The 22,254-nt window shown below is 45.2% G+C and overlaps 1 protein-coding gene across 1 annotated transcript in view; it reads right to left on the bottom strand.

Moving 5' to 3' along the window:
- The window catches only part of ARHGAP25 (Rho GTPase activating protein 25), a 90,909-nt gene that overhangs the window by 44,783 nt on the left and 23,872 nt on the right, over positions 1–22,254 (bottom strand). Inside the window, exon 2 of the mRNA XM_055540528.1 lies at positions 1,995–2,194. Within this exon, the coding sequence (XP_055396503.1) occupies positions 1,995–2,194 (200 nt within the window). The remainder of the gene's footprint in view (positions 1–1,994; positions 2,195–22,254) is intronic.

The raw sequence follows: 22,254 nt of genomic DNA, 5'->3' as shown, positions 1-22,254 counted from the left end.
AACCAAACATAAGCTCCCCCCACTACACCTCAGTGAAGTAAGTCTCACTGAGCTGCCCTATCTGCTAATTTCAGAAGGCCAACACATTGCTATCTCCCTCACTCTTCGCAGATGGGAAGACTTCCTGACTCACTATTAATGCACTAGGAACTCCATCTTAGCTTGTAATTGCTTGACTCTGATGGGGTCTGTTTGTCAAGTGAAGAAAGTCTGGTTTCTACACACAGGACACTGATCAAGAACTCAGTCAGTGGTGGGGTCTCCAGCCCCTCTCCAGCCTCTGCAGGAACAAACACTCCCTGCCCTCTGGGTGGAGGGCCAACCAGGCATTGCCGATGTGTTACAGAGCCTCAAGCCTGCCCTTAGAGAGAACTGTCCTCTTCCAAAAGAAACGTCTCGTTTCTTTACATACCCTGTCACCCACTTCTAATATCTTCACCCTTTTTGGGGACTTTTTCCCTGCCTCCAGAAGGTTCTCGAGTCTGTTCTCCCTAGTAAACCCTTTCCAGCCAAGCCTACTCTTTCACCTCCACCACTCTAGGAGAGGGTGTCCAGCCCTCCTGGTTGCTTTGAGACATACAGTTAACACCTGGGGCTTCTCAGATGTCACTAATATCTCTTTTTGCTCTCATTTACCACAATGGCCATGAGGCCGGAAGAAAAGACCCAAGCTCAAGATTTAGGATCAAAGTCCTCTCAAGCCCCATCCACTCCACCTGGAAATCCCGTTTACTGTACTTTCAAAGTATACCAGGCAATCTGGTCATTTTCCTGCAGCCCCCAACTCCTATTGAGATTTTAAACATTATAGCCTCTCATCTAAATCACCCTTATGCCTCTCCACTTCCGCCTTGGATCTATTTTGGACCATGGTAGCCAGAGCCATCTTTTTACAACACACACCAAGAATGACCCCTTTCTGCTGGAAACCTTGTTAGGCCTCCCATTTACCTCAGTATGAAGGCTCAAGTCCTCACAGAGGCCTACCGTGTCCTTTGCAATTTGCACCCCCACCTCCTGCCCTTTCCTCTCTGACTTCATCCCCTCTGATACTCTCATTCTCTAACTCTTACATCCCCACTCTGCTGTCCTTGCTATTTCCCACACGTATCAGACACACTCTACCTCAGGCCTCAGGGCCTTTGCATTGCCCGTCCCTGCCACCTAGAGTGCTCTTTCCCCAGAGATCTGCCTGGCCAATTACCACTCCTTCTTAATCTTTGCTCAGATGTCCCCCTCTTCATGAAATCATCCTGACCACCCTTCTTGAAATACTACCAAGTCCCTCAAATGACCAATCCCCATAGCCCACTCTATTTTTTTCCTCATAGAAATAGTCATTTTCTAACAAACCACATACTTGTCTTAATGATTATGTTTATTTTCTGTCTTCCCCACCCCATCTTCTAAGTTCTACATGGCAGGGTTGTTGTTGTTGTTGTTGTTTTTAATCTGTTTTACTCACTGGGGTTATTTCAATTCCCCAAAACACTGCCTGGTGCAAAGTAGATGCTCAACAAATACTGATTGAACAGACAAATAAATCAAAGCCTCAGATCAATTTTCCTGAACCCAAATCCACTCTCCCTGAGCCCTTGTGCTCTGCATCACCATCAAGACCACGCTGTCACGGAGTCTCCTTCGCTGTTCGCCTGAAACTATCACAGCATTGTTAATCGGCTATACCCCAATACAAAATAAAAAGTTAAAAAGAAAAGACCGCAGCTGCCAGGCTTGACTTAGTGCTGTGTTTAGGAAGAGCCCCAGTGATCATCTTGGGGCTCCGTGGAGCATCATCACCCTGTCATCTCTGAAGCCCAGTTTATATTATCTTGACAAGGCTGAGAAAGACAGAGAAGTCCTTTCGAATGGACAGGATGTTATCCTAGAGAGAAGCCCCCTGTGAGTTTGTAGGAATCTCCGGCGGTCTATCCGCCTCCCACGCCCGGGAGGGGACCGCTGTAGGAAGAAGGTGCAAAAAGCCTGGTTGGTACCTGTGGCTTTACGTCCTCCTCGTCTTTGTAGTAATAGAGCTGCTGCGCCCTCAGCACGAAGTACCTCTGCTGCCAGTTTCTCACGATGGACCTCTGCTTCTTCAGCCAGCCCATCTTGATGGGCCTTTCCAGCGGGTTGGGGGTGGATGCAGGGTGAAAGGCCGCCATCTGCTCTCCGGTCATCACGCTCCTTGACCGAGCTGTGGAGAGGGACAGACAGGCGGGCTGACCTGGGCTGTAAGCAGTGTGCAGGAAGGGCCCGGGAGGCACTGGGCCCCAGCCTGGCCGGGCTCAGGGCTCCAGATCTGCTGCAGAGAGGATGCCCCGGGACCCAGCGAACCAGCCGAGGGGCCCACTCCCACCAGCGCCGGCCCTGGGGTTCTCCACCGGCAAGGTCCGGCAGCTGGAGTCTGCTCCCTCCTTCTACAAAGCCAGAGATTGGCTGGAGCCGTCTGAAGAGGAAGTGGCCGCAGCATCTGACAAAAGGTGCTTCCTTTTTCCTGCGTGGGAGTCAATATCTGACAAGAGAGAGGAGAAAATAGTGCCTCTTGCTCTCAGGGTTCAGGGTGAGTCCCACGCAGCTGCAGAGCCCCCAGAAGCTGCCTGACTTCTTCCGTAGAAGGAGTTGCTGTGTTCCCCAGCCTCACTGTCTGGTTCTGCCCTGCCCCGGCTGCCCCCAAAAGCCCCTCACCCCTGACCTTACAGCCACCACGCAGGATGTGGGCACCTCCCAAATCCTTCTGCCCAGAGTTGTCAAGTGCTTTCTGTCCCCCTGCCCACTGGGCGAGTTCACAGCCCTTTCTGCTGGACCAAGGGCCTTCTGTGGCTGCCTTCCCATTACCCTTTCGGTTGGGTTGCCCCTCCCATGTGGCTGACAGCATACAAGCATTTGAAAGGAACATGAGTCTGCAAACAGGACACAGAAGCAGAATTTGAATCCAGACCCTTCAACCCACAGCACCGTGTAGTTTCCTTTTGCTTTCACAGGAGAGCTCTGCCTGTCATCAGATTAGGTCCAGGCGCCCACAGCTTGTCTCCATGGTAACTCCCACTGAGGATAACTCTCTCCTTCCCTCCTTTCCACAGCAATTGGTCAGCCAACCTGGGATCCCCCGCGGGTCAGAACGTCCTTTCTCTGTTTCTCCCTTCCTTGTTTCCCAGCTGGTTCAACAGTGCCCTTAAAATCATGTTGGCGCTCCCTGTCTCCTCAACTTTGTGCTAAGTGAACTCTGTACCTGTCAGTCTGCAGTGTCTGCAGTCTCCTCCTTGCTGGAAGAAGTCTCCATCTTATAATCCCTTTGTCCAGCTTTTGTCAGTCCCCAGAACGTTCATGACGTCGCTGAACTAAGCCAGCTCCTCTCTCAGCCCATCTCATCTCACCTGGTTAAAGACTGGTTTTTCCTTTCTTGGATCTTTCAGCCTGGATACATCAGGCAACTTCTCTGAGCCTGTTTCCTCACTTGTTAAACTAAGATCATCATAGCCCCTATTCTATGGAATTGCTGTGGAGATTAAATGAATATATATGTATGTATGTATGTATGTGTGTGTGTGTATATATATATACACACACCACTTTGCACAGTCCCTCCTCCAAGGTGAACAAATGTCACTCATTATTTTTATCAACAGATGACTTTACTTCCTACTTTGAAAATGGAGATCACCATTGAGGATCTCCTAAACTTCCCTGTTCATTTCAAAATGTTGCTCCATCATCAAACCTTCCTTCTTCCTTCATTCCCACCTTCAGTGCATTGAAGCAACAACTTCTCTCATGGCTTTTGATTCCCTGTTGGTTTTTCATCCTGTATTTCCGTTCACGACATGCTTTCAAATACCAGAATTGTATACAGCATTACAGAGTCTTTCTTCCACAGACCCTAATTGGATCCAGAGTTATCACCCTATTTATATATTTCATCCTGTATTGCTGTCTGAGATGGGCTCTTCCCTAACTAGGCTTCCTTGACCCCACAAAGGGTTGCGTTCCTGCCACATACTGTCATTCCCAAGGTGCAGCTTGCAGCATCACCCCTTGCCTCTCACCAGGGACTGGAGAGATCAGCCTATGTTGTACACCAGGACACAAGACATACTTAATTCAACCTCCTTTGCACAGACATCATAACAGTGCAGATACCCCATTGTAGTAAAAAGTAACTTGACATTCTGATGACAATTTAGCAGCATGCTAGCCACACATTTGCTTTATATCCATGTGTCGTGGCATGCCAGTTAAGGATTTTATCTTAGATCTTGCTCTTCCCTTTACTGCTGTCTTCAAGGTCTTCCATCTGTAACTCAAAGAACAGCCACTCTGGGGCTGATCACTTGCTCTAAGGCTGTTTCAATGATCCGAGGGAACCAGAGGAGGGTTTGGGGAGGAGTACCCAAAGGGAGGAGGGAATTTGAAGTGTCTCTCTAGGCCAGAGACTGTCACTTGGAAAGGCTCACATTTGTACTAGAAAGAGGGCAGAAGTGGAAAGAATGGTTTGTATTCAGAATTTTGGAAGAAGACTGAAGAGTGAGGGATTCTGACGGATGCACAGGGATCTTCTCTCACCTCAATAGCCTCTGTATAGCCCAGCTCAATGGGACTCATGTGATCATTCAGCTGAAGCAGCACCAGACTTGGGAGGGATGGCATCCCTCCTAGCAAGTGCTTAATGAGAAACCTTCATATGGCTTCTAGGATGGTGCCACTAAAGGCAGCCTGTGCAGGAGAGCAGGGAATCGGGTGGGTGCCATGTGGTGGTTCTGAAGACTCTGGTCTCCCCAGACTCAGGCTACACCCCACCCCCGCCAAGAGATCCACAGAAACTGTTAGAACTCCTCCAGGAGATAGGAGAAACCAGAGGACTCCAGAAGCACTGATGAAGTAGGAGCAGTGGAGCAGGACCCAAAAAGACACTGGAGGCTGAAGAGAACCAACTCAGTGAAGAAGAATTCAGATGCTGGGATAGCTCTGGGAAATTTTTCATGCTCTGTAGTGGCAAAAACTGTGACAGTTGGACCATAAAGAAGGCTGAGTGCTAAAGAACTGATGCTTTCAAACTGTGGTGCTGGAGAAGACTCTTGAGAATCCCTTGAACTGCAAGGAGATCAAACCAGTCAATCCTAAAGAAAATCAACCCTAAATAATCATTGGAAGAACTGATGCTGAAGCTCCAACCCTTCGGCCACCTGATGCAAAGAGCTGAATCATTGGAGAAGACCCTGATGCTGGGAAAGATTGAGGGTAGGAGAAGGGGGCGACAGGATGAAATGATTGGATGGCATCATTGACTCAACGGACATGAGTTTGAGCCAAGTCCGGGAGACGGCAAAGGACAGGGAAGCCTGGTGTGCCACAGTCCATGGGGTCACAAACAGTCGGACACAACCGAGCAACTGAACAATAACAACAAAAGTGGCAAAAACAGCAGTAACAGAAACAAACATGCAAAGCTCCACACCTTCCCCAAGAAGCATCCGTGCATTATAGAATAGCCTGGCAAAGGAAGAGTAGATATACGAAGCTTATATCCTCAGACTTGGTTAAGAGGGGTCTTGATGTCCTGGTGGCAAGTAAGTGACCACTTTGTCCGCACGTGTGGGATCTAGGCCTTGGCTGACCATCTGTTATATTTCAGAAATGATCACATTCACCCATACGTCTATCAAATGTGATGTGAGTTGGGGCACTGGGCCATGAGTACAGATGATTCAGAACAAATTCGCACTGCTAGAATCAGGCCCGAATACTGGGGAGATGATAGCAGAGTTTCTGATGAGACAGTAAAGAAGCCGGGGCTCCTTCTGTCCCACATCAGAGCTGTCTCCCATCTCGGCCCTCAGTAAGGCCCCTCAGCCAGCCCGTTCATCATGAGATGAGTCAAATACCAGAGAAGAAATCCTGATGGGCCCTAAGTTGGACTTAGTTTTAACTACATTTCCTGATTTTTTCCTTCGAACAGTCTCTCTTCTCTGTGGGTGTGACTTGTTCCTGATTAAAGTAAACAAAGAAATCTGTTACTATTTATGGGAGCTGTTTCTCATAATAAAAATAATAAGTGTGATAAGTTTTGCTTGTAAGCCAGTCATCACATACTACTGCATACTCCCAGCCCTTCAGGCAGGAAGTCTGAGCTGGATTGTGGGCTGGAGAGGAGGTGGTGAGTGGCCAGTGAAGCAAGGTGGGCAGTTGGAAGGCAGTTGTTAAAAGTTTACAGAATACTCTAGGGATGTGGGAAACCCACCTTTCCTCTCATAGATAAAGAAAGAATAGGCCCCAAGACCTGCACTGGCCAGTAATATAGTAACCACTTGTTATGACTGGCTACATACATCAAAATGAATTAGAATAAATTAAATTCAGTGCCTTGTTCACACCAGCCACATCTCAAGTGCTCAATAGCCCATGAGGCTCATGGCTAGTAATAGACAATATAGAGTATTTCCATCATCACAGAAAGTTCTATTGGTTGGCATTTCAAGCAGGAGATGAAACAGGCCATAACAGTGGGAGTATCATTTCATCAAATAGAGAAATGAAACTGGAGGGTCCAGACAAGAAGTGGCTTCTGATGGCAGAGTTAGAAGTTCAGCCTTGATCTGAGAGGTTAGAGGGAGCCAGCTCACCTACCTGAGCAAGAGAGGTCTGTGATAAAATAGACAAGTGATTTAATTGAACTGAATAGGTTGCACTCTAGTCTGCAGGCGAGGGAGGGCAAGATGAGACAGAAAAAAAGACACAGAAGAAGTGCCATATTCTCAGTGATGAAGTTTCTGCAGTAGAAGTTAGCTGTTTTTTGCCCCAAATTGGAATAAGAAAAAATTAAAGGAGGAAGTTTAAACAGAGAAGTCAGCTGGGGAGGCATTATCACTTCCTTTCTTTATCTTCTCATCGTCTGACCCCTCCCCCTCCAGATAATCAATCACAAAATCTTCTAAGGTCTACTTCGCAGATGTTTCTTCCAACTTCTCTCAACTCTGCATCTGTTTAGATTCTATTTTAGAAGCTGTGAACATGTGAGTGAGATGGGAATAGTTCGGTCAAAGCCAGAAATCTCTGAAGATATTTTCTCAATATGTTGATCTGAGCAGTGCATTAGTCTGGGAACCTTGTTTAAATAAATTTGAAAAGGGAGTAGAATTTAAATGGCCACCCCCCACACACCCTCTCCTGAGCTGTGGACTCATCTACCCAACTGCCCACATGTACCACCGTGAAGATCTTAAGGTCATGTGTTGCTAGTTGAATTTAACCACTTCCTCCCCCATCTCCCACCCATTCTTCGTGTTGTGCAACAGACACATTCAAACCTGCTTTTCTATGGTTTGTTGTGACTGACCTCTTCCCAGGAAACCAGCCAATCCAGAAGGCTGCTCCATTCCTACATCTTCACAATCAACAGCTTTCTTTCTCTCTGATCCCTCCTCCATTTTGGGGGGCCCATTTATCCTCTCCCTGGATTTCTGCAATAGTTGCCTGACTTGTCTCCCTCCTACCAATCTCACCTCTAACCCACTGATAACATTGTTTATGACATGGATCTTCTGAAACACAAGTCTAACCATGTCACTCTTTGACCTAGAAGCCTTCAATGGCCCTCCAACATCTTTATCCCAAAAGATGAAGGCTAAACTACCTACCATGGGATTCAGAATCCTTTGTGATTCTCCTATGGTGTTTCCTGCCCTTCCTCCATACCCATCCTGAACTTTATCCATGACAATATTCTAGTCTCTCTGCTGGAATATTCTCCCACCCATCCTTAGCCACCCCCAGTTGGACCTCTTGGAATGTTCTTGTTCATCCTTTAAGACTTCTGGCCACACCTCCCACAAGAAGCCTTTTCAGCTCAGGCAGACTGAATCAAGCCCTGGGCTCTGGTCTCTCTTAGCTGGGGATACATGTCCTTCAAAACACTTATCATGCCTTCTGGTCCTTTTCTTATTCTGTCTTCCCTCTCTACTTGAACTCTAAGAGGACAGGCGTCAGCCTATGTCTGCCTCTTAAAACGTGGGCATTAAATGGAAGTCATAATTGTTAGCATTATTATCATAGTATAGATTTGATTTTATATTAAATGAGAGAAAAGATAGAAGTGATGAAAGGAAAGAGATGAAGGAAGGAAGAGGGAAGGAGGAAAGGAAAAGGGGAAAACTAACTGGACAGTGTACAATATTCTGGGTACAAATCCAGAGGTCTGAATTAGGATGATGGCAGGGGAACAGAGAGCATAGGAGAGGTAGTGGTGAGGTGGATCACTGGAGCCCCACACCCGGCTGAACAGGAGGTGGGGGTGAGGTTTGAGGTTTGAGTGGCTCAGGTGAGGGGGCCTTCTCCATCCATTCATTCTATGCATATTGGCCAAACACTTGGCACAGACTGGAAACAGGGACTGGATCTGGGATCTAAGATCAGCTAGACACAACCCTGCCTCCAGATAGCTCATAGACCTCAGAGGCCCTTTTGTAGATGCAGGGAAAGAAGCAGAGAGCATGGTGGGTTGGAATGGGCAGGAAAGTCCTGTTCTGGGTGTGATGAAATATAAGGGTGGGCTGGTGATTGCAGCCATGAAATTAAAAGATGCTTACTCCTTGGAAGGAAAGTTATGACCAACCTAGACAGCATAGTAAAAAGCAGAGACATTACTTTGTCAATAAAGGTCCATCTAGTCAAGGCTATGGTTTTCCCAGTGGTCATGTATGGATGTGAGAGTTGGACTATCAAGAAAGCTGAGTGGTGAAGAATTGATGCTTTTGAACTGTGGTGTTGGAGAAGACTCTTCAGCGTCCCTTGGACTGCAAGGAGATCCAACCAGTCCATCCTAAAGGAGATCAGTCTTGGGTGTTCATTGTAGGGACTGATGTTGAAGCTGAAACTCCAATACTTTGGCCACCTGACACAAAGAGCTGACTCATTTGAAAAGACCCTGATGCTGAAGGCAGGAGGAGAAGGGGATGACAGAGGATGAGATGGTTGGATGGCATCACCGACTCAATGGATATGGGTTTGGATGGACTCCGGGAGTTGGTGATGGACAGGGAGGCCTGGCGTGCTGTGGTTCATGGGGTCACAAGGAGTTGGACATGACTGAGCGACTGAACTGAACTGAGAGCTTTTGACTTCCCCAGAATTCTGGTTTTGACAGGTGAGGCCTATGTGTTCAGAAAGAGGTTATTGGGGGAAAAGAGGTATAAGTGAAAGGATGTGAGAGTCTCCTATCTGGAAAGTAACATAACAGATGTTCAGAAATCAAGGAAAAGGCTGACCAGGGGAGACTAGCATTGAGGGAAACATTTTTAAATCAGGGCACTGGAGATCAACTTAGATACAAGGCAGAAAAGTTACTGTTTTCCTTCTCTTTACAGAGAGCTTGCACTAGGTGTAAGTGTGGAAGAAGGGAAGTACAGCATGAAAATCCAGTCTCCCCAAGAGTTTAGTGATGGAGCAGGGGCTGCTGCCTGGAAGGGATGTGAAAGGAGAGGCTGTCATTCCACGCTAAGCAAAGATCCAGGACCAGTATTGGCCCATCTCACACCCCTGGGCCAGGAGCTGTCCTGGAGGACAGGATAGTACCCCTGGAGGGATGGATGTAGCCACTCGCCAGCTAACAGCTTCATGAGAGGAGCACTGGCTGGGTTTCAGCCCTGATCACTCTTTCTGCCAAGACTCTCAACCACACACTTACACAAACGTCCATGTTCTGTTAGAGGACCCTTAAGGGTACGAGTACTGTTCAAAAGCAAGAGGTCCTTTATAAAGAAGTGTTTGAGCTTCTGATCTCAGTGTTCACTTTCAGAAAAGCATATTTGGCTGTGTAGGTGATCAAAGGCCCCATGGCTTGAAAATAAACATCTCTTTTTTAATTTATGTTTTTATAGAAGCCTAGTTGAATTATAATGGTGTGTTAATTACCATTGCATAAAAAAGTGACTCAGTTACATATATGTCTGTGTATGTGTGTTAGTCACTCAGTCATGTCTGACTCTTTGTGACTTGATGGACAGTAACCACCAGGCTCCTCTGTCTGTGGAATTCTCCAAGAAGAATACTGGAGTGGGTTGCCATTCCCTTCTCCAGGGGGTCTTCCTGACCCAGGGATTGAGCCCAGTCTCCTGCATTGCGGGTAGATTCTTTACCAACTGAGCCACCAGGGACTCATGTGTCCACATTCCTTTTCATATTCTTTGCTTTTTCTTTAAGGTTTATAACAGGATATTGGATATAGTTCCCTGTGCTATACAGTAGGACCTTATGTATCCATCCTATATTTAATAGTTTGCATCTGTTAACCCCAAACTCCCAGTCCATCCCACTCCTTCCCCCACTATCCCCTTAGTATTCACAAGTGTGTTCTCTATGTCTGTGAGTCTGTTCCTCTTTTGTAGATGGTTTCATTTATGCCATATTTTAGATCCCACATATAAGTGATATTATATGTTATTTGTCTTTCTCTTTCTGACTTACTTCACTTAGTATGATAACCTCTAGTTGCATCCATGTTCCTTCAAATTGTATTATTTTCATTCCTTTTTATGGCTCAGTCTGAATTTGGCAATAAGGAGTTCATGATCTGAGCCACAGTCAGCTCCCGGTCTTGTTTTTGCTGACTGTATAGAGCTTCTCCATCTTTGGCTGCAAAGAATATAATCAATCTGATTTCTGTGTTGATCATTTGGTGATGTCCATGTGTAGAGTCTTCTCTTGTGTTGTTGGAAGAGGGTGTTTGCTATGACCAGTGCATTCTCTTGGCAAAACTCTATTAGCCTTTGCCCTGCTTCATTCCATATTCCAAGGCCAAATTTGTCTGTTACCCCAGGTGTTTCTTGACTTCCTACTTTTGGATTCCAGTCTCCTATAACGAAAAGGACATCTTCTTGGGGTGTTAGTTCTAAAAGGTCTTGTAGGTCTTCATAGAACCGTTCAACTTCAGCTTCTTCAGTGTTACTGGTTGGGGTGTAGACTTGGATTACTGTGATATTGAATGGTTTGCCTTGGAAACGAACAGAGATCATTCTGTCGTTTTTGAGATTGCATCCAAGTACTGCATTTTGGACTCTTTTGTTGACCTTGATGGCTACTCCATTTCTTCTAAGGGATTCCCGCCCACAGTAGTAGATATAATGGTCATCTGAGTTAAATTCACCTATTCCAGTCCATTTTAGTTCACTGATTCCTAGAATGTCGACGTTCACTCTTACCATCTCCTGTTTGACCACTTCCAATTTGCCTTGCTTCATGGACCTAACATTCCAAGTTCCTATGCAATATTGCTCTTTACAGCATCAGACCTTGCTTCTATCACCAGTCACACCCACAGCTGGGTATTGTTTTTGCTTTGGCTCCATCCCTTCATTATTTCTGGAGTTATTTCTCCACTGATCTCCAGTAGCATATTGGGCATCTACCAACCTGGGTAGTTCCTCTTTCAGTACCCTATCATTTTGCCTTTTCATACCGTTCATGGGGTTCTCAAGGCAAGAATACTGAAGTGGTTTGCCATTCCCCTCTCCACCAAATTCAGACTTAAATTGAAGAAAGTAGGAAAAACTCAGATATGACCTAAATCAAATCCCCTATGATTATACAGTGGAAGCGAGAAATAGATTTAGGGAACTAAATATGATAGATAGAGTGCCTGATGAACTATGGATGGAGGTTCATGACATTGTACAGAAGACAGGGATCAAGACCATCCCCATGGAAAAGAAATGCAAAAAAGTAAAATGTCTGTCTGAGGAGGCCTTACAAATAGCTGTGAAAAGAAGAGAAGTGAAAAGCAAAGGAGAAAAGGAAGGATATAAGCATCTGAATGCAAAGTTCCAAAGAACAGCAAGGAGAGATAAGGAAGCCTTCCTCAGTGATCAATGCAGAGAAATAGAGGAAAACAACAGAATGGAAAAGACTGGAGATCTCTTCAAGAAAATTAGAGATACCAAAGGAACATTTCATGCAAAGATGGGCACAATAAAGGACAGAAATGGTATGGCCCTAACAGAAGCAGAAGATATTAAGAAGAGGTGGCAAGAATACACAGAAGAACTGTAGAAAAAACATCTTCACGACCAAGATAATCACGATGGTGTGATCACTCACCTAGAGCCAGACATCCTGGAATGTGAAGTCAAGTGGGCCTTAGAAAGCATCACTACGAACAAAGCTAGTAGAGGTGATGGAATTCCAGTTGAGCTATTCCAAATCCTGACAGATGATGCTGTAAAAGTGCTGCACTCAATATGTCAGCAAATTTGGAAAACTCAGCAGTGGCCACAGAGCTGGAAAAGGTCAGTGTTCATTCCAATCCCAAAGAAAGGCAATGCCAAAGAATGCTCAAACTACCGCACAATTGCACTCATCTCACACGCTAGTAAAGTAATGCTCAAAATTCCAAGCCAGGCTTCAGCAATACGTGAACTGTGAACTTCCAGATGTTCAAGCTGGTTTTAGAAAAGGCAGAGGAACCAGAGATCAAATTGCCAACATCCGCTGGATCATAGAAAAAGCAAGAGAGTTCCAGAAAAACATCTATTTTTGCTTTATTGACTATGCCAAAGCCTTTGACTGTGTGGATCACAATAAACTGTGGAAAATTCTGAAAGAGATGGGAATACCAGACAACCTGACCTGCCTCTTGAGAAACCTATGTGCAGGTCAGGAAGCAATAGTTAGAACTGGACATGGAACAACAGACTGGTTCCAAATAGGAAAAGGAGTCCATCAAAGCTGTATATTGTCACCCTGCTTAGTTAACTTATATGCGGAGTACATTATGAGAAATGCTGGGCTGGAAGAAGCACAAGCTGGAATCAAAATTACCCGGAGAAATATCAATAACCTCAGATATGCAGATGATACCACCCTTATGGCAGAAAGTGAAGAGGAACTAAAAAGCCTCTTGATGAAAGTGAAAGGGGAAAGTGAAAAAGTTGACATAAAACTCAGCATTCAGAAAACTAAGATCATGGCATCTGATTCCATCACTTCATGGGAAATAGATGGGGAAACAGTGGAAACAGTGCCAGACTTTATTTTTGGGGCTCCAAAGTCACTGCAGATGGTGATTGCAGCCATGAAATTAAAAGATGCTTACTCCTTGGAAGGAAAGTTATGACCAACCTAGATAGCATATTAAAAAGCAGAGACATTACTTTGCCAACAAAGGTCCATCTAGTCAAGGCTATGGTTTTTCCACTGGTCATGTATGGATGTGAGAGTTGGACTGTGAAGAAAGCTGAGCGCCGAAGAATTGATGCTTTTGAACTGTGGTGTTGGAGAAGACTCTTGAGAGTCCCTTGGACTGCAAGGAGATCCAACCAATCCATTCTAAGGGAGATCAGTCCTGGGTGTTCATTGGAAGTACTGATGCTAAAGCTGAAACTCCAATATTTTGGCCACCTCATGCAAAGAGTTGACTCATTGGAAAAGACTCTGATGCTGGGAAGGATTGGGGGCAGGAGGAGAAGAGGACGACAGAGGATGAGATGGCTGGATGGCATCACCAACTCGATGGACATGAGTTTGAGTAAACTCCGGGAGTTGGTGCTGGACAGGGAGGCCTGGCCTGCTTCGATTCATGGGGTTGCAGAGTCAGACACGACTGAGCGACTGAACTGAACTATGGCTCAGTATAAGGAATAAATATCTTTGTGCTTTTTATTTCATGTCTGCAGGTGCTAGAGCTATGAAGCAGTTCTTGAGACAAGGACCATGTCTTATTCATTTGGTATCATGAAGGAGCACCCTCACTGTGTCTTGCTCAGAAAAGCTAATTGGAAGTAACAAAGAGAGAGGAAGAAAGTGTATGTGTGTGTGTTAGAAGGAGAGAAAATAATGTTGAATAAGGCTCAGCAGGTAAAGAATCCACCTACAATGCAGGAGACACAGGAAGCGGGGGTTTGATCCTTGGGTCCAGAAGATCCCCAGGGGAGGAAATAGCAAGCCATTCCAGTATTATTGCCTGAAAAAAAAATCTCATGGACAGAGAAGTCTGGCGGGCTACAGTTGAAAGAGTCTCAATGAGTCAGACAGGACTGAGCTACTAAGCCTGCACACAGGCAGAAGATTCATAGGATATGTTCTCTTTAACAAAGAAACTTATATTGTTTAAATTAATCAACCAGTAAAATTTCCTGGGCATTTCCTATGTGCAGAGCATGGTGCTAGGTAATGTGCAGAGTTTAAAATATAGAGGAAACCCTCTAAATTAGTGAACTCAAGACTTACGAGGCTTCAAACATTTGCTGTGCAGCCTGGCACACAAAAATACATTCTACTGCACCCTGATGTCTTATAGTTGACTCCACTCTGACCTAGTTATTGGTGGACCAGAGCCCTCTCATATTCCTCTTTTATAAAAAAGGGGATTCATTATTGATCACAAACCGCAAAGTGTGAAAAGACAGAAGTTCAGGCGTGAGAAAGTAGATTCCCAGGGACAGGGATTTTTATAAATTTTTTTCACCAGTCTAACCACACCTCCTAGAAAAGCATTTGGTCAACTAAAGGTTGTCAGCAAATATTTCTTGAGTGAATAAAATAAATATTTTAGTGAGAAATGTGAGTCATCACCAGACATTGTATATATTTGCAACCAAGGGATTTCTAGATATGTTCACTTGTGCCCACGCAGTCAGAGCAGCCAGGGAAGATGGAATCCCTGATGTGAAAGATCCACACAAACAGTGCTGTATTTAGCGAGGTCTTAGCTGTGCCAGCCACCGTGCAAGCACACTATCAGGCTCAAGTCCAGCGTGGCTGAACGCTCACCCTGTGTCTTCATGGAAAGCTCTAGATTTTACAGACCAGGAACTGGAGCTCAGAGAAGTGAAGTGACTGGTCCAGGTACACAGCAAGAAATCTAATTTCAAAGCCCCAAATCCATACCTAGGCACACAGGCCATAGAGGCACATGTGCTGTGCACGAAGTTGTTTCAGTCGTGTCCGACTCTTCGTGACCCCGTGGACTGTAGCCCGCCAGGCTCCTCTGTCCATGGGATTCTCCAGGCAAGAATACTGGAGTGGGTTGCCCTTTTCTTCTCCAGGGGATCTTCCTGACCCAGGGATTGAACCTGCGTCTCTTAAGTCTCCAGCATTGACAGGCAGGTTCTCTACCACTAGCACCACCTAAGAGCCCACAGAGAGGCACATATTCTAGTGGCAAAGAGAGACACCAGGACTGGGAATCGTGTGTAAAAATTCACAGAGCTAGGCAGTCAGAGGGAAGTGAAGAGGAGACGGTTCCCCGCCCATCGTGGGAGACACCTGCCTTGGCCTCCGCCCATCTTGCTGCAATGTTATGTGTAAACCACTCTGTGCTACTTTTTCCGCCCAGCATAAGCTCTTCAGGGCTCAGCAGGCCTTGATGAAAGAGCGATGGGGAACAGTAGCACTGAAAGTGCCACCCGGCACCAAGGCGGTGCTGACCCCCACGGGAAAATGGACATATTAGGCAGTCCTGCTGTGCCTTACTGGCTGTCTGCACAAGCTCCTTTGAGGAGACCTGAGCAGAGCCCAGGGGCTGAGACCTGGGAAGTAGGAACTTGGAACCAACCCCAGGGGGCCCAGCACTCAGCGCACAGGGCAGCTCACAGCGGATCCCCCACGTGGCTGAGGGGGCAGCCCTGGGAGCCGTGGGAAACAGTAGCCCCTCATGGCTGCCTCCTGGAGATGGTCACTAGGGGTCATTACACCATTGCCTAGACCTTCCATACACCCTGCACACACACCCACACACTCATACACACCCACACACACTCACAGTCACCCCCTACACACTCATACATAGCCATACACATTTGCACACACACACACACTCACACCCACCCCTTCTACACTCATACATAGCCACATTCGCGCATGCACACACACACACTTACACTTACCCACACACATATACTCCCCACACTCACACCTAAACTCACACATCCGTCCGCACTCACATACAGTCACACCCCCACCCACACACTATCCTGCCCACCACACATGCAGACCCTCAGCTATCCAGTTAACAGACTGTGGGAAGACAGCTTTCCTAGAAAAAAAATGACGTCTTTTAACTTCAGAACCTCCAGGTCCACTTTTTCTCCCCCTCTTCTCTTTTCCTTCTCCAAGGCAAACTGACCTCTATTTTGAAACACCCACTATTCATGGAGGTGGGGAGCTTTAAAAAAATCTTTCCACTTTCAAAACCTGGCATTTAGACTTTAGAATACATTTATCCTGTGAGTACTCTCCTGGAATTTTGTCATAAATTCTGTTTCATTTTTAACTTTGGCTTGAAAAATCTTTGCTCCACCCCCACCCCTGCAAAAGGTAAAGAGATGTAAGACCGAGGACAGCTCTGTGCACCCAGAATGAAGTCACATGGGTCTACCCAGGACACTGGCCTTGAGACAAATTCACAAGACAGAATTCAAAGAAATACCTAAAGTTGTTCCTTGAATACCTGCCTCCAGACCCAGGACCTGAGCAGGTTTAATGCTCCTGTGTTCTATAGCTCAGAGACATTCATTGTTTGACAAGTGAGGCTTTCAGTCTAAAAAAGCAAACTCTGCCTTGCAAAGGGGCTTAACACACACAGCTACGTCTTTTGTAGAAATAGGTAAGAATGTGGTCTCCATAGATTACGAAGAAGAGAGCAAGGGTCTTCAGGCTTTCAAGGTCTACACTTTGAATTCACCTGACCTAGGCTGCCTCTCCAGGGCCACCCCTCTGGTGTTCACATTCTGGAACTTGTGTGTCTCTTGGGAATGCACAGAGCTGTTGCCTCTTGTGGGTGTGTGTCTCCATCCGTTGCAACACTTCACTGGCCCCCTCGGCCGATCTTTGCATAACAGGAAGCCAGCATAAAAACAAGAAGCACACAGAATTGTGAGCACTTCCGAATAAACACTGCTCAAGGCTGCCTCTTCCTCAGCTCATGGTGAAGAGGAGATTTGGCAATGAGTGGCACACACACCCTGGAGTACACACTGTGGCCCCTTCACTGTATCTAAGCTACCTGGCTCCCCAGACATGAACTGAAGGAGGCACTCTGCATCGTTAAGACCGGTAGGACATTAGCACAGTCAGATGTACTCATTAGTATTGACCCTTCCTCTGTCGAAGTCAGTCATGTGTTCTAGGCAAGGGGTTCTGCTTAGTCACTGGCATTCATAAATAAGTAGTGCATTAGAATGCTTGAACTATTTGCATTTTATAAGCCCAAATAAATTCTGTGGCTCCAGGAACTCACAGTAGGGACCCAGCCAGGGCCATGCCCTAGGGCTGGCCCCGATAATCAAACACTGGGCCCTGCTGCTGCTGCTGCTGCTACTAAGTCGCTTCAGTCGTGTCTGACTCTGTGCGACCCCATAGACAGCAGCCCACCAGGCTCCCCCGTTCCTGGGATTCTCCAGGCAAGAACACTGGAGTGGGTCTGATCATGCTACAAGCCATTAACTAGCCTACAGATGTCACTCCAGTCTGTTTCTAGGGGCCCTCTATGGTCTTGGGAATAGTGATTTTTAACATTACAGTTCTATTAAGAGTGTTAACAATGAACAGTTCTTGCAGTGGGATGGGCCTCGCTTACAAGACATGTTTCTCTTACTGTTGTTCAGTCGCTAAGTCATGTCCAACTCTTCGAGGTCCCCATGGATTGCAGCACACTAGGCTTCCCTATCCTTTACAATCTCTCAGTTTGCTCAAATTCATATCCATTGAGTCAGTGATACCATCCAACCATCTCATCCTCTGTCACCCTCTTCTCTTGCCCTCAATCTTTCCCGGCATCGGGGTCTTTTCCAATGAGTCGGCTCTTCTCGTACTGTACAATCTGATAAAAAGATTCTATTAAAAATGGAGGCAATTAGATTATGGATGGAAGACAAAGGATACTTATAAATTATTAGTTTCATAGATGTAATCAGGCATATGGTTAGGAAATTAAGTGTCCATATTTTCAGAGGTGCACACTTAAGTAAGGGGAATAAAGTTACACAGTGTCTTTAAAATATCTCAGCAAAAAAAAGAAAAAGTAATAGAGCAAATGTGATAAAATCTTGATAATTCTAAATTTCAGTAATAGATATACATGGTGAGGGTCATTATTCTTATTCTGTATTTTGGTATTTTAAATGTATGTATAGTTTTTTTAAAAAGACTCCTTCCAGATTCACTAGTCTTTAAAAATAAATTCTTTTAAGCTTAATTTTTTGCACACATCAGCTGTTGCCCTGAACTTCAACTTGTTGGTTTTCCCAGGCCTGCATTTCCAGACCTGTTGGTTGCTCCTCTGAGCGTTGCAGAGTGATGTTAGACAGATGTTCTGCCACACACGTACGCATTCCCCTCCGGACAGAGCCTGCCCCTCCGTTTCCCAGCTCTGTCACTTTATCAGTTAATGAAGGGGAAGAACCCAGGAACCCCTGACGCTTTCAATTTAGGATGATATTTCCTGTAAAGTCGGCTTTTACTCAAACTGTTAGTGGTGGTGATGGTCTGTGTGTGTACATGTACATACACACACACATAATTCCCCAGAGTCGCAGAAGGAGCTTTAAAAACAGCTGTTGCAAGGCAGGCAAAGAGGCTTCATCTTGCTTGACAATTCCTTCTGGCCAGAAGTAATGTCTGGGATGTTGGACGCTTAATTCAAGATCAATGGAAAGAATGGAGTGACTGATTATCAGCATTTACAATGACAAGAATTGAAGGAAGTGCTAGTCCATAGGCTACTGAAACCTGGTAACTCGTTTACACTTGATGATGGTGACCCCAGCCTGCAGCAGACAAGCCGGCAGGCAGTCAGCCTAGAGCAGTGGAAGGCCATCTCATTGGCCGTCAAGAGACCGAAGCTCAAGTTCCAGCTCAGACACAAAGCAGCTGTGTCATTCTCTGGGCCTTTCTGAGTCTTCATTTCCTCCTTTGTAAAATAAAAGGATGAGAATAAAGCACCTTGAATGCTTTTTCCAACTCTTAATTAGAAACAAGTTTTTTCAACTCTAAATTTTTCTGATTGGCCTATTAAATATCTTTCAGCCAACTACTTTGTGTTGTAACTCTGCTTTTCAGATGCAACATGTCTAACAATTTGCCAACCCAGTCAAGACTGCATACCAAAATCACAGGTCTCTAGCAATGCATTTATGTAATTGATTAAGAAAAATTAATGTGGAAAAAGACATAATCTGGTGATGTTAATCAAACCAGATGATTTGGCACACTCTAGTTATAGTGCTAATTTCAATAGAAGGCTAAAGAAGATTCCTCTGAGAAGTCCAAGTAATAACACAGGATAGGAAACACAAAGACAAAAGCCTCTGTAACTATTCCTCAACGACTGACAGTTAAATAGGCTGCCTGATCAATTTATTCTGGGGTGATACCTTAGCTCCCAGATATTATGGACCCATCATCTTTCTGGATGCATCTCTCCAACTTTAAATCATGCTTTCCATATCAACATCTGCGGGTACATCCATGCCTTTTTGACCAAGAAGTCTTCTACTAATTTAGTTAAGGAGACAATAATGTAAGTAAAGGTACTCACTGCAGCATTATTGTTTAAAAAATGTAAATATTAAATGTTCAACAACATGGAATCGGTTGAATGAAGTATGGTGTGCCCATAAAATAAAATGTTGTGCATTAAAGTTGATGCTTCCTTGGGTTATAATGACATGGAAACATTGAATTTATATATTGATAGCTAGGTTAAAATCTACTTACTCCAAAATAGCATATGACTTCATTTTGTTAAATACACACACATATACATTATAGTGCAGGAAATTCACAAATATGTGTGTGGCATAGCACAGAAAAACATAATGCAATATTCACACCAGACTGATGTAGGGTTATAGGTTATTTTCCTGGTAGGTGGAATTATGGGTAATTTTTATGTCTTCTACCTGCTGTTATTTTTTCATAAAGAAAACAAGAGTTATTTGTAAAATCTCTACATCAGCTTTTTCTTCAGGGATCTACAGGCTATCTCCCAATTTAAAAATTTTAAAACTTAGTGTGTATGAGTCAAGAAAGAACTGACTGAAACTTTAGAATAATTCATTATTATTCATAAACAAGATTGGCCATGTGTTGAAAAACGAAAGAACTGAATGAGGGGGATCTGTCCCAATGTTAGAAAAATTTCTATAATCTAAACCAAGGTAAAGTCCAAAAGTTTTCAAATAAGGCGTTTCAGACACTAGTATGTTATCTTGGGCAAATCCCCCTTCCCTGCCTGATGGTATTATTTGCCAGCAGGATACAATACATAAATGTCCTATACAGGAGGGATAGGACATTTTGCTTAGTATTATCACCATTAAGCAGGCTTCCCAGTTACGCTAGTGCTGCTAGTGATGAAGAATCTGCCTGCCAATGCAGGCAGAAGAGACTTGGGTTCAGTCCCTGGGTTGGGAAGATCCCCTGGAGGAAGACATGGCAAACCTCTCCAATATTCTTGCCTGGAAATTTCCATGGGCAGAGGAGCCTAGTGGGCTACAGTCCATGGGGCCCCAAAGAATTGGACAACTGAGCAGCTGAGCACACACTCACACTCACACACAGCATTGTCATTAATAAGAATAATTTCTGCACATCTTGGTTTCTACATATTTTAAATGAAGTGGTTGGGCAGGAGTCTTGCTAAGGTCCTCTTCAGCCCCAAATTCTTCTACTCTCTGTATCCAAGCAGTTTCTACTAATACGATATGCACACAGAGTACAGAATTAGAGAAAAGGAGAGCAGAGCCGACTCATTTTTTCAGAAAGAAAATAAGAGAGAAAGCACTCAGGGAGGAAGGGAGAGCAGTATAGTTTGGAGCCGTCAGCCAAAACATCACAGAAACCATAGAACCTGAACAAGTTCTTTGGGGCTAAGAAGGGCAGGGCTTGGGGAAAAAGAAGAGGCAACCTGAGGGATCCCAGGAAGGAAGGATCCCCTGGAATTCTGGATGATTTGACCGTATGGTATAACAGCCCCACTTCCAAATTTCCATCGGAACGACCAAAGAATGACTTCAGTAATAAGAGGACATGTGAAATGAAAGTAAAACTAAAAAAGAAACAGTGTCAGCTGCTGGTGGTGAGGAGGATTTCTGTGACCTGGAGGCTAAGCAGGACTAAACTGAGAGAAGAGTTGACCAACCCACAGTTCAGTGTCTGTGGAGGGGCAGTTGTCCATGAGATGGGGATGGTCCCCCAAAGAATCTGCCCACCTCCTCGAGCGGAATGGCAGCACTGGAGAGGGGAGTAGAGGGAGACCCCCAGAGCACGGAGGCCTGGCTGGGCAGGCTAGGCCATGTCCAGCTTACACCAGTCCTGCCAGAAAAGCAAGGGATGTCCTGTCTTGCAGATGCCTAACCTGGGCCACTGAACCAGTGAGAGCGGGGGAAATTTTTTCAGCTAACCTGGGGCAGCCCCAAAGAGGAAAAATAAAAATTGCCCATGAACAAAGCTGAACTTCCTAAACTGAATGCTTCTTTAAAAGTTACAGGTAAGTTTTACCATGCTGCCCCAATTCCACTTCTAGGAATCTACTCAGGAGAAGTGAAAGCGCATGTCCACAGATTCCTTGCATGCAAGTGTTTCCAGTAGTATTATTCATAATGGTCAAACTGGAAATGATCCATAATCCATCAGCTGCTGGATGGATGAACACAAAGCCATGGCTGTGCAATGCATCACTGCCCCACAAATAAAAAGGAATGAAGAACTGATACATGCTGCTACATGGTGACCCTCAAGAGCCTTATGCTGAGTGAAAGATGCTGAATGCAAAAGATAGCATACTGCAAATCCATGTAAGAAATATCCAGAAAATGCAACATTATAGAGACAGAAAGCAGATGAGCAGTTGCCTGGAGCTGAGAGTAAAAGTAGAGACTGAATGTGCATGGGCAAGAGGGAACTTTCTGGAAAGATGAAATTGTTCTAAAACTGAATTGTGGTTACTTACTGTACAAGGAACAATTCATAACTCATGTCATAGTGAAAGTCTCTCAGTCGTGTCTGACTCTTTGTGACCCCATGGACTATAGAGTCCATGGAATTCTCCAGGCCAGTATACTGGAGTGGGTAGCCTTTCCCTTCTCCAGGGGATCTTCCAAACCCAGGGATCGAACCCAGGTCTCCTGCATTGCAGGCAGATTCTTTACCAGCTGAGTCACAAGAGAAGCCCAAGAATACTGGAGTGGGTAGCTCCACTCCATTTTATAATTCCATTTTATAACTCATTTATAAAGGCTTGGAGAATTCCATGGACTGTGTAGTCCACGG

Source organism: Bubalus kerabau, chromosome 11 (assembly GCF_029407905.1).
Source record: "Bubalus kerabau isolate K-KA32 ecotype Philippines breed swamp buffalo chromosome 11, PCC_UOA_SB_1v2, whole genome shotgun sequence".
NCBI classification, from domain to species: domain Eukaryota; kingdom Metazoa; phylum Chordata; class Mammalia; order Artiodactyla; family Bovidae; genus Bubalus; species Bubalus kerabau.
The sequence above is the reverse complement of the archived record's forward strand: the minus strand, read 5'-3'. Positions and strand labels throughout refer to the sequence as shown.